The sequence below is a fragment of the Mesoplodon densirostris genome, chromosome X (assembly GCF_025265405.1).
Source record: "Mesoplodon densirostris isolate mMesDen1 chromosome X, mMesDen1 primary haplotype, whole genome shotgun sequence".
NCBI lineage: Eukaryota > Metazoa > Chordata > Mammalia > Artiodactyla > Ziphiidae > Mesoplodon > Mesoplodon densirostris.
The window spans coordinates 78,263,290-78,278,116 of record NC_082681.1 but is presented as its reverse complement, the minus strand read 5'-3'; the positions used below and the strand labels follow the sequence as shown (position 1 = coordinate 78,278,116).

Below are 14,827 nucleotides of genomic sequence, written 5' to 3'. Positions count from 1 at the left end.
AGTTTGGTTGGAGTTGATTATGGACTGGAAGTGGTCTGGAGAAGGATGAGAAATCTGGTTAGGAATTGCGAAGGTGTCATTAGGAAAGGTGAATCTTCAAGGATAACTCCACGGTAACTTTTGTTTCCTTAGAAATTCCAGATGAAAAGGAAGAGGCTACTTCTAACTCCCCCTCCAAGGAGAGTAAGAAGGAATCATCTCTGAAGAAGAGTCGAATTCTGTTAGGGAAAACAGGAGTCATCAAGGAGGAACCACAGCAGGTCTGTGAAGGGAAAAGGGGTTTGGGGTTTAGAAGAACGAAGAAAGGTAATGGAGAAGGATAGTCTGACTAAGGTTTGATGATCTATCATTAGAACATGTCTCAGCCAGAAGTGAAAGATCCATGGAATCTCTCCAATGATGAATATTACTACCCTAAGCAACAGGGTCTTCGAGGCACCTTTGGAGGAAATATTATCCAGGTAAAAGTAGCATTTTATTCTGTGGTGAATGGGAACCACTGCTTTCTTCTGATGGAGGGTATGGGTAAATCTTGCCTAGGCTGGAGTTTAATTTGAACCCTTATATTTCTGTCTTAGCACTCAATTCCTGCTGTGGAATTACGGCAGCCCTTCTTTCCCACCCACATGGGGCCCATTAAACTACGGCAGTTCCATCGCCCACCTCTGAAGAAGTACTCTTTTGGGGCACTATCTCAGCCAGGTCCCCACTCAGTCCAGCCCTTGCTAAAGCACATCAAAAAGAAGGCTAAGGTATGATTGAATCTTGGTTAGAAAAAAACAGCTATAAAAGACATTAGAGGGGCTTCCCTTGTGGCGCAGTGGTTGAGAGTCTGCCTGCCGATGCAGGGGACACGGGTTCGTGCCCCGGTCTGGGAAGATCCCACATGCCGCGGAGCGGCTGGGCCTGTGAGCTATGACCAGTGAGCCTGCGCATGCGGAGCCTGTGCTCCGCAGAGAGGCCACAACAGTGAGAGGCCCGCGTACCGCAAAAAAAAAAGACATTGGAGTACAAACGGGGGAGCTGGACTGGATATTAGACGATACTAGGAAATTATTTATTTATTTAGATGAGATAGAATGTTATTGTGGTTATTTAGGAGAATGTCCTTATTCTTGGGATATGCATGTGAAAATGCAGTGAAGTGCCATGATAACTGCAACTTTGAAAAATGGTTCAGCAAAATCTATTGAGAGATAGTTACAGATAAAACAAATATGGCAAAATATAAAGTTACATCTAAGTGGTGGGATAATAGGTGTTCATAGTTTTGACTTTATGTTTGAAAATTTTTGCAATGAAATTGGAAAAAAAAGGCAAGTAAAAGTTTTTGATGTCTCAATGAATAACATCACTCTGTAATTATTGTCCTGTCAGTAGCTGTACTGTATTGTCTGTTCTCGGCAGATGAGAGAACAAGAGAGGCAAGCTTCAGGTGGTGGAGAGATGTTTTTCATGCGCACACCTCAGGACCTCACAGGCAAAGATGGAGATCTTATTCTTGCAGAATATAGTGAGGAAAATGGACCATTAATGATGCAGGTTGGCATGGCAACCAAGATTAAAAACTACTATAAGCGGGTGAGTTTGCTCAGAAAATCTTTGTTGTTAGCATAGCTGTAGTTAAATATCAGTGATCATATGTGAACGTGTATTTTGTTATTTTATACTAGAAATTTATTGGGAGAAAGGAATGGTATCCATTTTGCAGGTAGTACTATTAGAAGAATGCTATGCTCATGGAATATTTTGTGTAGGCTTATTGATTATATTCTGGGATAGTAACTGGGTCTGCTGCATTCCTTATAGAAACCCGGAAAAGATCCTGGAGCCCCAGATTGTAAATACGGAGAAACTGTTTACTGCCATACATCTCCTTTTCTAGGCTCACTCCATCCTGGACAATTACTGCAGGTAAGGAATTATTTCCTGTTGTAACTCTTCCCTAAGGAAATTGATAGATGAGGAGCTAGTCAGCCCAGAAAGGACCAATTCTAGTTGATTGAGATACTATTTATATATCAGGTATGGGAAAAAGCAATATAAACTAAAAATGATTATAATCCAAAATTTTTTGCATCTTTTTATTGAAACTGGCTCCTTATTATGTTATTCAGTAAGTTAAATTTGAAATCGTTTTTTGAAAATACATAGTGGTAAGAAGTCCAGAAACATCTGGGTGGCATAGGGAAGTCAACCTGGGATTAATAATTTACTATAGGGACTTCCCTGGTGGTCCAGTGGTTAAGACTTCACCCTCCAATGCAGGGGGTGCAGGTTCAATCCCTGGTTGGGGAGCTAAGATCCCACATGCCTCGGGGCCAAAAAACCAAAACATAAAACAGAAGCAATATTGTAACAAATTCAATAAAGGCTTTAAAAATGGTCCACATTAAAAAAAAATCTTTAAAAAATTTACTATAGTTAATTTATGAATGTTTAATTTGTATGTGTAAGATGGGTATGTTTTAATTATATTAGTCGTGGTCATTTTGAGTATTTAACCACCCTGAACTGTGCTACTTACAGTCCCCAGCTGTAGTGAAATGGTTTTTTCCCCTCTTTGTTCTGATGGGTATAGAGATATGCCCTCTGGTAACCTAGCTTTTACATATTTTGTTAAGGGAACGTACAGAGGTCCACAAATGATGTGAGGAAATCTTTAGCACTCTTCTACCTTGTTTCCCCCCCACTCCCGCCCCACTTCATTTCTCTTGGCAATCTTAACCATTTTACCTGCTCTTGTACCTACTTTATTCCATTGCTTCTATTGCTTATTCTCTTAAAGCATCTACCAAGCACATTGTTTTTTTATCCTTTACATCTGTAATCCATTTCCCACCAGATTTTGAGTATCACCTTCATACTGTTCCTGGAGTTCCTATCCCTGTAACTTTCTATTGAGATTTTCTACCAGTCCATCCCCTTCTTTTGTGGCTACTTTTGTAGTCTCTCAGAGAGATCCTTTTTTACCTTCCCCTGTAACTCTTTTTCACATTTAGAATTTTCTTTCCACACCTATCTATTGAAGATCCTCCCTCTTTCTACTTTTCTGATTTTTTTGAGAAGTCTTTCCTTAGAATCACAGGTTCTTGTGATAGTTGATCCTCATCTGGCTGCTACTTAAACAAGCTCAAATGTTTCTGTCCTGCATGTTTAGTCTGTCTTTTCTAGCACACTTTCTAATTCATTAGTTGTTTTTGTTGTTTTATTTTTTTATTAATTTACTTAACAAATGTTTTGATTTCACATATTATGTCAAGGGCTATGCTAGGTCTAGGGTAATAGTATGGTACTTGTTAGTTTATAAAGTGATTTTCATATGTAATCTTTATAGCAATCGTGTGAGGTATAGGTGTTTTAAATATCTCCATTTTGTAGATGAGGAAAATTAAGCTCATAGATATTAAGTAATTTATCTGACATCATACAGTGAGTAGCAGAGCCAGTGTCATCTGAATCCAAATCCTGTAGTTTCCCTACTACTGACTCTTAAAGGTAGCCAGTGGGTAAAAAATTATCTGTCTAATCTCATTTGATATTCCATGTTATAATTTGTTTACGTTATTCGATAGACCTTAGATGGCATAATGGGGATAGAGAGCAAACAAGCTTGATTTTCCTTTCTCATTAGTTTACTAAATTTCCAGGGTTTTTCTGTATATAACTTTTGTGTTTTTATTTTTGTTAGGCATTTGAGAACAATCTTTTTCGTGCTCCAATTTATCTTCATAAGATGCCAGAAACTGACTTCCTTATCATTCGCACAAGACAAGGTTACTATATTCGGGAATTAGTGGATATTTTTGTGGTTGGACAGCAGTGCCCCTTGTCTGAAGTTCCTGGGCCCAACTCCAAAAGGGCCAATACACATATTCGAGACTTTCTCCAGGTAAGGATGAGAGGATAGGGAGGGGGTCTGGGTGTACATAAAAGGATATGTGGATTTGGGGGCATACCAGGAAAGATCAAAACACATAGGGGATAACAGGGGAAGGGGCCCTGGGGAGGACTTTTATCCTTACTTTGCCAAATAAAAAAAATTCGGTTTGTTGGGCAGGTTTTTATTTACCGCCTGTTCTGGAAGAGTAAAGATCGGCCACGGCGGATCCGAATGGAAGATATAAAAAAAGCCTTTCCTTCCCATTCAGAAAGCAGCATCCGGAAGAGGCTGAAGCTCTGCGCTGACTTCAAACGCACAGGTCATCAGTTGTGACTGATTATATGTCCTCTCTGCCTCTCTCCAAGAAAGGAATTAGGGTTTCCAGTTAAAAGGATAAACATACAGTTAATAAAGTAGAAAAAAAAAATAAAGTCATCAAAAGGAGTTAGCCAATCTTCTAATTATGGAGGCTCTGATTACTATTTAATTTTTTTTTTTTTTTTTTTTTTTGGCTATTTAATCTTGCCTGTCAGGAAATTCAGTGTGATTGTTGGATGTCTTGCATGAGATGTAGGAAACCTAGCAGCAGGGCTTTTCTTTGCCGGACGGTCAGGCTAACTGTGGCTAGGCCTGATACCTTCTAGGACATTGCCTAGTTCAGTCTTGTTTTGCTATCCCTGTTGCTGTCAATGAAAGGGCCTTTGGAATTCAGAATGGTCTAATTTTCTCTATCTTTTCTAGGCATGGACTCAAACTGGTGGGTGCTGAAGTCTGATTTTCGTTTACCAACTGAGGAGGAGATCAGGGCTATGGTGTCTCCAGAGCAGTGCTGCGCTTATTATAGCATGATAGCGGCAGAGCAGCGGCTGAAGGTGAATACCTTCCTCTTAGGCACTACTTATGCCTATGGGTTTTTTTCAGAGAGATGAGGATGAAGACTTTTCTCACTGGCTTACGAATGATGGTTACTAGATTATTACCAACTGTTTATAAAGTCAAACTGTATGATGTACTCTGTGTACATCAGTTCTGGGGTAAACTGCACTGTAGTTAAATACCAGTGGGAAGGCTTAGTGAGGGACTTAGGGCATATTGTTTTGCTTTGAAAATGGTCGCTCATTCATTTGGGTGGTGGTTTTAATCTCTGTTCTTTGTAAGACAGTTGTGTTAGCAGGGAAAGTACTTCTCAGTTGTTTTCCATAGCCTTCCAGGTGGGCAGAGATGATGATGGTGCTGGACATGTGGTTTAGAGAAGCATAATGTCCTTATCAGGCCAAAATAGGAAAGATCTAGCTGGGGTGAGATAGCACAACTCTGTCCCACTGAGTTAATGAGCATCTCTATTCCGCTTCCTTATGGGCCTTAACTGTCCACATGTATTAGCCTAAGGATGTAGAATGGTGATAGGTACGCCTAAGACTTTACAGAATCCATTCTGTATGCAAAATGGGCTTTGGTGTTCTGTACTTGGTATTCAGTGAAACTTGTGCTTTGTCTTTCGCATGGATGTGTCCTTCCTTTTCCAGGATGCTGGCTATGGTGAGAAGTCCTTTTTTGCTCCAGAAGAGGAAAATGAGGAAGATTTCCAGATGAAGATTGATGATGAGGTACGGCTTTAATCTTTATTAGTACATCCCATTTATCCTTTTTTTAAAAAAACAGCTTTATTGAGATGATCGACATACAATAAACGGCACATATTTAAAGTGTGCTATTTGGTACGTTTTGTTGTATGTTTATACCTGTGAAATTGTCGTGACAAGATAATGAGTGTATCTGTCACCCCCACAAGTTTCTTTGTGCCTCTTTGAAATCCCTTTCTCCACTCTCCTCCCTTCTCTCTACCCTCCCTGTCCCTTGATAACCACTGATGTGCTTCCTGTCACTATAGATGAGTTTGCACTTTTTAGAATTTTAGATAAATGGAATCATACAGTTACATGTACTCTTTTTTTTTTTAATTGTGGTAAAATACATGTAACACAAAATTTACCATCTTAACCTTTAAGTGTGTATTCAGTAGTGTTAAGTACATTCACATTGTTATACAACCAATCTCCAGAACTCTTTTCATCTTGCAAAACTGAAACTCTATTACCCATTAAACAGTAATTCCCCGTTTTTCCCTACCCCAGCCCCTGGCAACCACCATTTTACTTTCTGTCCCTATGAATTCCCTATGAATTTTACTACTTTAGGTACTTCACCTAAGTGAATCATACAGTATTTGTTTTTATATCACTGATTTATTTCATCTGGGATAATATTCTTAAGGTTCATTCAGGTTGTAGCATGTGTCAGAATTTCCTTCCTTTTTTTTTTTTTTAGAGAGTTTTTGTTTTGTTTTTTATTATCTTTGACTGTGTTGGGTCTTTGTTGCCGCACACGGGCTTTCTCTAGTTGTGGCGAGCGGGGGCTACTCTTCGTTGCGGAGCGCGGGCTTCTCATTGCGGTGGCTTCTCTTGTGGCTCTAGGCACGCAGGCTTCAGTAGTTGTGGCGCATGGGCTCTAGAGCGCAGGCTCAGTAGTTGTGGCGCATGGGCTTAGTTGCTCCACGGCATGTGGGATCTTCCCGGACCAGGGCTCGAACCCATGTCCCCTGCATTGGCAGGCAGATTCTTAACCACTGCACCACCAGGGAAGCCCTGCCTTCCTTTTTAAGGCTGAATAATATTCTGTGATATATATGCACACACACACGTATATCATGGAATATTATTTTGGTTATCCATTCATCCATTTATGGACATTTGCATTGTTTCCACCTCTTGGCTGTAGTGAATAGTGCTGCTATGAATATGGGTGTGCAGCTATCTCTTCAAGACCTTACTTTCAATTCTTTTCCATATATACCCAGAAATGGAATTACTGGATCATACGGTAATTCTATTTTTATCAATAGTTTTTTGAGGAACCTCCATAATGTTTTTCAAAGCATCTGCACTGTTTTACATTCCTCTCAATGGTGTATAAGTGTTCCAGCATCCCCACACTTTTGTCAGCGTTTGTTATTTATTGTTTTTTTGATAAATAGCTATCTCAATGGATGTGAGGTGGTATCTTAGTGTGGTTTTGATTTGCATTTCCCTGATGATTAGTGTCTTTACATGTGCTTGTTGGCCGTTTGTATGCCTTATTTTGAGAAATGTCTGTTCAAGCACTTTGCCCATTTTTGAATTGTGTTGTTTGCTTTTTGTGGTTGAGTTGCGGGAGTTTATATATTCTGGGTGTTAACCTCTTTTCAGATATATGTTATGCAAATATTTTCTCCCATTCCATAGGTTGGCTTTCACTCGGTTGTGTCCTTTGTTGCTGAGAAATTTTAAATTTTGATGTAGTCCAGTTTACCTAATTTTACTTTTGTCGCTTGTGCTTTTGGTTCCATATCCAGGAGATCATTGCCAAATCCAGTGTCGGGAAGCTTTTCCCCTATTTTTTCTTCTAAGAGTTTTACATCGTTAGTTCTTACATTTTGGTGTTTGTCCCATTTTGAGTTAATTTTTGTATATGGTGTAAAGTAAAGGTCCACCTTTGTTATTTTGTACGTGGGTATTCTATTTTCCCAGCACCATTTGTTGAAAGTATAAATTTTTTCTTGTCTGTGTTCTTCACTCTAATTATGTTGAGATTCATCCAGGTGGTTGTGTGTATTAATAGTTTGTTCCTTTTTTTGCTGTGTAGTATACTACAGTGTGGATGTACCACAGTTTGTTTAATCACCTGTCAGAGGGCATTTTGGTTGTTCCCAGTTTTTGGCTATTATGAATAAAGGTGCTTTAAATATCCATGTATAAATCTTTACATGGACATACATTTTGTGTGGGGGGGTAAATACCTAGAAGTGAAATTGCTGGGTTGTGTGGTAACTCTGTTTTACCTTTGGAGGAACTGCCAGACTTTTCCACAGTGGCTGCACCATCTACATTCCTACTAGCAGTGTATGAGGGTTCCAGTTTTCCAACATCCTTATCAACACTTGTTATTTTCTATTTATTATTATTACTATTATTATTATTGCCTGCCTCTAGTGGGTGTGAAGTGGTCTGTCATTGCAGTTTTAATTTGCATTTCCCTGATAGCTAAAGATGTTGAGCATCTTTCTATGTGCTTATTTATCATCCAGTTATCTTCTTTGGTTGAGGGTCTGTATCTCTTTTGCCCATTTTTATTTTTAATTCGTTGTTTGTTTTCTTCTAAAGTTTTGAGAGTTCTTTATGTATTCTAGGTCCGAGTTCCTTATCCAGGTATGTGATTTACAAAGATTTGTCTCCCAATCTGAGGCTTGTGTTTTAATTGTCTTAGCAGTGTCTTATGAAGAGCTGAAGTCTAACTTGTAAATCTTCTCCTTTGTTGCTTGTGGTTTTGGTGTTATATGTAAGATATTTTAATCTAACTCAGGGTTGCAAAGTTTTTTTCTTATATTTTCTTCTAAAGGTTTTATTGTTTTAGATCTTACGGTTACATCCATTTTGAGTTAATTTTTGTTTAGGGTGCAAGGTGTAGATTAAGGTTCTTTTTTTTTTTGTGGTACACGGGCCTCTCACTGTTGTGGCCTCTCCCGTTGCGGAGCACAGGCTCCGGGCGCGCAGGCCCAGCGGCCATGGCTCACGGGCCTAGCCGCCCCGCGGCATGTGGGATCTTCCCGGACCGGGGCACGAACCAGTGTCCCCTGCATTGGCAGGCAGACTCTCAACCACGGCGCCACCAGGGAAGCCCTAAGGTTCATTTTTTTGCATATGGATGTCCAGTTATTCTAGTACCATTTGTCAAAAAATTAAATGATCTTTTAAAACAAAAATTTGGTCATATCACTCTCTTGCCCAAAGACTTCCTTTGGGTCCTCATTTCTTGTAGGAAGAAATCCTTAACATGATTCATAAGGCTCTGCATGATTTTGGTCTTGTATTGTAATACAACTATCACCTCCTCTCATCTGTCACTGCCCATCTTATACTGTAAGCTCCAAACATACTGAAGTTCATTCAGTTCCCTTAATTTCTTTCTGCTCTCTTCTGGGATTTTGCAACTGCTATTCCTTCTGCCTAGAATGTTTTCTCTCCACTCCTCTGTCATCTGACCTTCATCTACAAGTTATATTCTCCTGGAAGCTTTCCCCAACTCTTGCCCTCACTCCCACCCTTCATTCAGGTTGGATCACCATCCTTTCCTTCTTTGTGTACATACAGCACTTTTTACTTTCCTGTCATGGCACTGATCATGCAGTATTGAATTTGTTGGTTTATTCGTCTCTCTCTCACTAATATGAGGTCCTTGAGAAAGTAGTGCTTGACATGTGGTAGATATTCCATAAATATTTGTTAAATGAGTGAATGATTGTCAGTGAGGTCAGGCAGAGTGACTAAAGAAGCATTGTTGTACTATTCTTTTGAGGTTGGAGTTAACAATGAGTGGATGTCTAAGAATTTCCAAAATTAAAGATTCTGTTGAATGGCCTTCAAGATTGAATCTTGAGTAGAGAATTGGCCTCTTTCTAGCTAATAATTTATACTCTTGACTGGTCTGTTTGGACAAGCACATTCCCCTTGTCGTAACTGCCTGATTATTTAATGGGGTCGATGAACACTATTCAGGGTCCCAGGAGAGGACAGGCCTTTTTGACCAAACCAGTGGCAGAGGTAGAATACACTTTAATTTATTGCTACTGGGATTGGGGCCAGTGCTTTTGTAAAGCATGCCTATCATCTAATTGTGAGAGTCATTCTCAAGAAGGCGTTTGAGCAATTGGACAGTCAAATGTGGTCATCAATCTAACTTAACTCTTTGAGCATCATGAGAGTGGGGGCAACACTGTCTTTGAGAACTCTCAGTCAAACCCAAGGGATATGGGGCTGAAGGTACCACTGTTCCACATATTCCTACTTATACTGACTGAGGTCTTGGCCTCTATTTATTATCATGATTTAAGTACCATAGGAAAGAACAGCAGGCTGAGTACTGGGCAGCTTTATGTAACTATTGATCTCTGTAGGCAGTTTAAGAAAGCATCAACTTGTACATTATTGTAATTATCCCCACCTTCTAAGTATGGCTAGACATAGAGCAAATGTTTCCCACCACCCTTTGAATATTTTTCTCTACCTCAGGTTCGCACTGCTCCTTGGAACACCACAAGGGCCTTCATTGCTGCCATGAAGGGCAAGTGTCTCCTGGAGGTGACTGGGGTGGCAGATCCCACAGGGTGTGGTGAAGGATTCTCCTATGTGAAGATTCCAAACAAACCAACACAGCAGAAGGTGAGACTGTCTGAATTTCTAGAGGTTAAAACTCAAGGAAGGAAGAAATAGAGGTTAAGGAATGCAGATGAATGGGTGGGGATCTGGAAAGCCATTAAAATGTTGACAGGATGACTTAAATGCCTACTATAAAGAATTCAACTTACTAGTGTTCTCTCTTGTTTTGTTTCTGAGGTAGGATGATAAGGAGCCTCAGCCAGTGAAGAAGACAGTGACAGGAACAGATGCAGACCTCCGTCGCCTTTCACTGAAAAATGCCAAGCAACTTCTACGTAAATTTGGCGTGCCTGAGGAAGAGGTGGGTGTGGAAGAGGAAGACTTACAGGCTCCTAGGGGCTTTGTATAGAGAGGGAAAAGCTTGGAGGCAGATGTTAGGAACTAATCTGGAGAATTTTGTAGGGTAGGTTGTGGTAAACTGGATCTTAGATAGTTTTTCAGGAGTTAGCTTTCCCAAAGCTTTCTGTTTAACCTGTTTTGGGTGATTTCATTGTTGTTGTTGTTGGTTTTTTTTTTTTTTTTTTTGGTCTAACTCTAACCATGTATCCTGGTTTGTCCTTTGAAATCCCTGAATGATTTGTGTGTGTCTCTTATAGATAAAAAAGTTGTCCCGCTGGGAAGTGATCGATGTAGTACGCACAATGTCAACAGAACAGGCCCGCTCTGGAGAGGGGCCCATGAGTAAATTTGCCCGTGGATCAAGGTTTTCTGTGGCTGAGCATCAAGAGCGTTACAAAGAGGAATGTCAGCGCATCTTTGACCTGCAGAACAAGTGTGTTGTTTTAGTGCTGTAGAAAATCCAGGCTGGAAAGCTGGGGGTCCCAGACATTATTTTACAGTGAAGAGAAGGTCACCTAATAAAGTGACTGGTGGTCAGGTATCTGAGATTTCAGGGTGGTGTCTATTCATAATACTGCTAGAGGACCTACTCCCTTCAAAGCAGCTTGGCAAAGGTTTTGAATGGCAAGAAGTGCTAGGTTCCATGGCAACTTTTGTGGCCTACTTGGGCCTGACAGCCATTATAGTGGTGATAGGCAACAGTAGGCTTAGTGGTTAGAGGATGGTAATGCCCTATTAAAAATGACCAGTGTACTGATTTGTTTCTCAGGCTTTTTCCAGGAATTGTGAAAGAGTTGCAGTACTATTTCATATTTTGAACTTGCCTTGTGACTAAATTTCTGGGAAAACTTTGTAGAGCTTCTCTGTTCAGGGTCCCATGTCTTAGTGGATTTTGAATATTTCTTTTTTAAGGTTGATTTCTCAATTTCCTACTTTTGCCTAAACTAAAACTGTATTTCTTCAGTTGTTTCTACACGTTTATGATTCCCTCTTCTTAACGTTTTTTCTTTTTAGGGTTTTGTCATCAACTGAAATCTTATCAACTGACACAGATAGCAGCTCAGCTGAAGACAGTGACTTTGAGGAGATGGGAAAGAACATCGAGAACATGTTGCAGAATAAGAAAACAAGCTCTCAGCTGTCACGTGAGCGGGAGGAGCAGGAGCGGAAGGAACTGCAGCGGATGCTACTGGGTGAGGGTAGTGACTTCACAGACAGATAAGAAAAAGAAAGATCAAGAAAGTGTAAATGGGCTTCCCTGGTGGCGCAGTGGTTGAGAGTCCGCCTGCCGACGCAGGGGACACGGGTTCGTGCCCTGGTCCGAGAAGATCCCACATGCCGCGGAGCGGCTGGGCCCGTGAGCCATGGCTGCTGAGCCTGCGCGTGCGGAGCCTGTGCTCCGCAACGGGAGAGGCCACAACAGTGAGAGGCCTGCGTACTGCAAAAAAAAAAAAAAAAAAGTGTAAATAACCACGCTAATAACTGAGGTAAAGCTGGAGGCAGAAGAAGTAGGGGATGAGTGTAGAAAAGCCTGTTGATGAGGTAGAGAGATTCTGCAAACTGGACTCTAGCTTTGTCTGTGGGGCACAAATTGAAGAGATGTTGCCAGTCCACTACTGCCTCTGTCTGTATTTGGCCTGGCCAAGCCAGGGCTATCAGTGCTATACATCAGTTGAGTTTTCTGTGCATTCATCCTAGAGGGTAAGAGTTTTTAATACAGAATCTGTGGATGAATTGGGGGGTTGTTAATGAACCCTCTGAAATCACATGTACAATTCTGTGCAAATGTGCCTTTTCTGAGAAAATCCATGGCTTTCAGAAGATTCTTAAAGGAGTCTTAGACCCTAAAAAGTTTAAAATCACCAACCCAAAATTGCATAAGTTGACGGTGAGGATGAGAAAGGCCTAAACTAGTTTGGGATTTGGTCACTGGGAATGAAAAGAGAAAAAGGGACCTTAAGATTTCACTCTTGCTTGCTAGAAAGATGGTGGTACCATTGATTAAAGTAGTAAATTTCAGAAAAAGAAGCAGGTTTAAGAAGGAAAGGTGTAATACGTGGTGTTTGAGGTCCCCATGATACTCCCAGTATAGATGTCAAGTAGGCAATTGAAAACTTGGATGTAGATACTGAGAGAGAGAGGATAAAGGCTGAAGATGAAGGTTTAAATGACTATTTTCACTCACAGTAGTCTTTCCTTTGTTTCCTCTCTCTAAAAGCTTTGCGTAATTCTGTTGTTCTGGCTACTTTGTAAAGATGTGATAAAGCCTTTCCTCGAGTGTGGTCGTGGACCAGCAGTATCTACATCACATGGGAGCTTGTTAGAAATGCAGCATCTCAGGTCTCACCCCAAACCTACTGAATTAGACTCTGTATTTTAACAAGATCCTCAGATGATTCCTATTCGTTCATATTAATAGTCTGAGAAGCATACTCTAGACCTTGAGACTCTGGATTTTTTCTGTGGTGCCATCTTTTTCCCCTGGGTGCTTGGGTGCTTTTCTATAATGTGACCATCAACTGCTTCCTGCTTGGACTTTCTTCTTGTGCTGTTGTTCAGAGGAATCAGAATACAGCTACTGCTCTTCTGTCCCCTATATAACAAACGTGTTTCTTTGAGATCCTTTCAGAACTTTTTGTACTTACAAAAATGAGAACTTGACAATGGTAAAATGAAGTCAGGAAAGGACAACTCAGTGTATCCTTGGGGCTGGTGGTGACTGATGCTTTCTGTAGAAACATAGTTCTGTGGCATGTTGAGCTTCAGGGTCTCCACTCAACCCCAAGAAAATGGCCATTTGGGTGGTAGGGGGAATTTGTGGAAACCTTTTTCTGCCTTGCAGCAGCAGGCTCAGCAGCATCAGGAAACAATCACAGAGATGATGACACAGCTTCTGTGACTAGCCTAAACTCTTCTGCCACTGGCCGTTGTCTCAAGATTTGTCGCACATTTCGCGATGAAGAGGGGAAAGAATACGTTCGCTGTGAGACCGTCCGAAAGCCAGCTGTCATTGATGCCTACGTGCGTATACGGACCACAAAAGATGAGGAATTCATGTGAGTTTGACTCCCTCCCCACTTTCCAGTGCGATAAGGAGAATGATAATGATGGGGAAGGGAGTGAGGGTGGATGCTTGAGTTTTTTATATTTTTTATTTTTAAATTTTTAAAAATTTTTTATTTTTTGAATATTCTTTATTTTCTCTCTCTCACACACACACACACACACACACACACACACACACACACACACACACACACACTGTATTTTATTTTTACAAGAGATAAATAAACTGACACCAAGCATTGTAAATGGATGACCACAACAAAAGCAACAATGATTGCAATTACCAAACACGAAACACACTCATACTATGTCATAGTATTGACATTCAGTCCAGTAATCCTCCACTGTAACAGCTCCTTTACTTTGCAGTGAAAATTGATTTGTATATTTTTTGCCTCTCAGTCCTTGTGGGATTTTTTGGGGGGGGGGGATGTGGATTTTTTTTTTATTCAAACAGAAAGTCACAAAAATTATAATCATCATCAGTTCACTCAGCCCCATGTAATTAATTTTTTTCATCTTGATTTTTTTTCAATATTTATTTGTTTATTTATTTATGGCTGCATTGGGTTTTTGTTGCTGCACGCAGGCTTTCTCTAGTTGCGGCGAGCGGGGGCTACTCTTCATCGCGGTGCACGGGCTTCTCATTGTTGTGGCTTCTCTTGTTGCGGAGCACGGGCTCTAGGCGCGCGGGCTTCAGTAGTTGTAGCACATGGGCTCAGTAGTTGTGGCCCGTGGGCTCTAGAACTCAGGCTCAGTAGTTGTGGCACACAGGCTTAGTTGCTCCGTGGCATGTGGGATCTTCCCAGGCCAGGGCTTGAACCCATGTCCCTTGCATTGGCAGGCAGATTCTTAACCACTGCTCCACCAGGGAAGCCCCATCTTGATCTTTTGTTAGCACTTTTATGAATTCATCAGTTTTCCATTAGAGTTCTGAAAATGCTTGTTCATTCAGTTCAGCAGTATAGTCAGTTACCAGAAACCTGTACTTGTCAGAGTCTTTTCCATGAATTCCTTGAAGATGAAAAACTTTTATAGGAACATTTTTGCAAAAGCATCAGAGTACGTCCAGAACTGTCTGTAAATGACAAAAGACTTAAAAATGACCAGGTTCAAGATCTGATGAAAGTTCATAATAATGCAATTGACAAGGAAATTTTGTTGTTTCTGAGATATACATTTTAAAATAATAACTAGAACTATGACTTATAACATTATACCGGAACATACAAGATTTTTAGAAATTTCATGTAATGTCTGAAACATTTATATTAACGTATGTCCATAC

General features: G+C 40.5%; 1 protein-coding gene across 8 annotated transcripts in view; it reads left to right on the top strand.

Annotated features, from left to right (window-relative positions):
- The window catches only part of TAF1 (TATA-box binding protein associated factor 1), an 84,979-nt gene that overhangs the window by 10,953 nt on the left and 59,199 nt on the right, over nucleotides 1-14,827 (top strand). For 7 of the 8 annotated variants that reach the window (XM_060087980.1, XM_060087984.1, XM_060087982.1 and 4 more), the window contains exons 10-23: nucleotides 133-260; nucleotides 354-461; nucleotides 579-752; nucleotides 1,408-1,581; nucleotides 1,810-1,914; nucleotides 3,692-3,892; nucleotides 4,061-4,202; nucleotides 4,625-4,755; nucleotides 5,410-5,490; nucleotides 9,988-10,137; nucleotides 10,316-10,435; nucleotides 10,731-10,906; nucleotides 11,488-11,666; nucleotides 13,316-13,529. In XM_060087980.1, the coding sequence (XP_059943963.1) occupies nucleotides 133-260; nucleotides 354-461; nucleotides 579-752; nucleotides 1,408-1,581; nucleotides 1,810-1,914; nucleotides 3,692-3,892; nucleotides 4,061-4,202; nucleotides 4,625-4,755; nucleotides 5,410-5,490; nucleotides 9,988-10,137; nucleotides 10,316-10,435; nucleotides 10,731-10,906; nucleotides 11,488-11,666; nucleotides 13,316-13,529 (2,083 nt within the window). The remainder of the gene's footprint in view (nucleotides 1-132; nucleotides 261-353; nucleotides 462-578; nucleotides 753-1,407; nucleotides 1,582-1,809; nucleotides 1,915-3,691; nucleotides 3,893-4,060; nucleotides 4,203-4,624; nucleotides 4,756-5,409; nucleotides 5,491-9,987; nucleotides 10,138-10,315; nucleotides 10,436-10,730; nucleotides 10,907-11,487; nucleotides 11,667-13,315; nucleotides 13,530-14,827) is intronic. The other variant, XM_060087979.1, reaches the window with a different exon arrangement.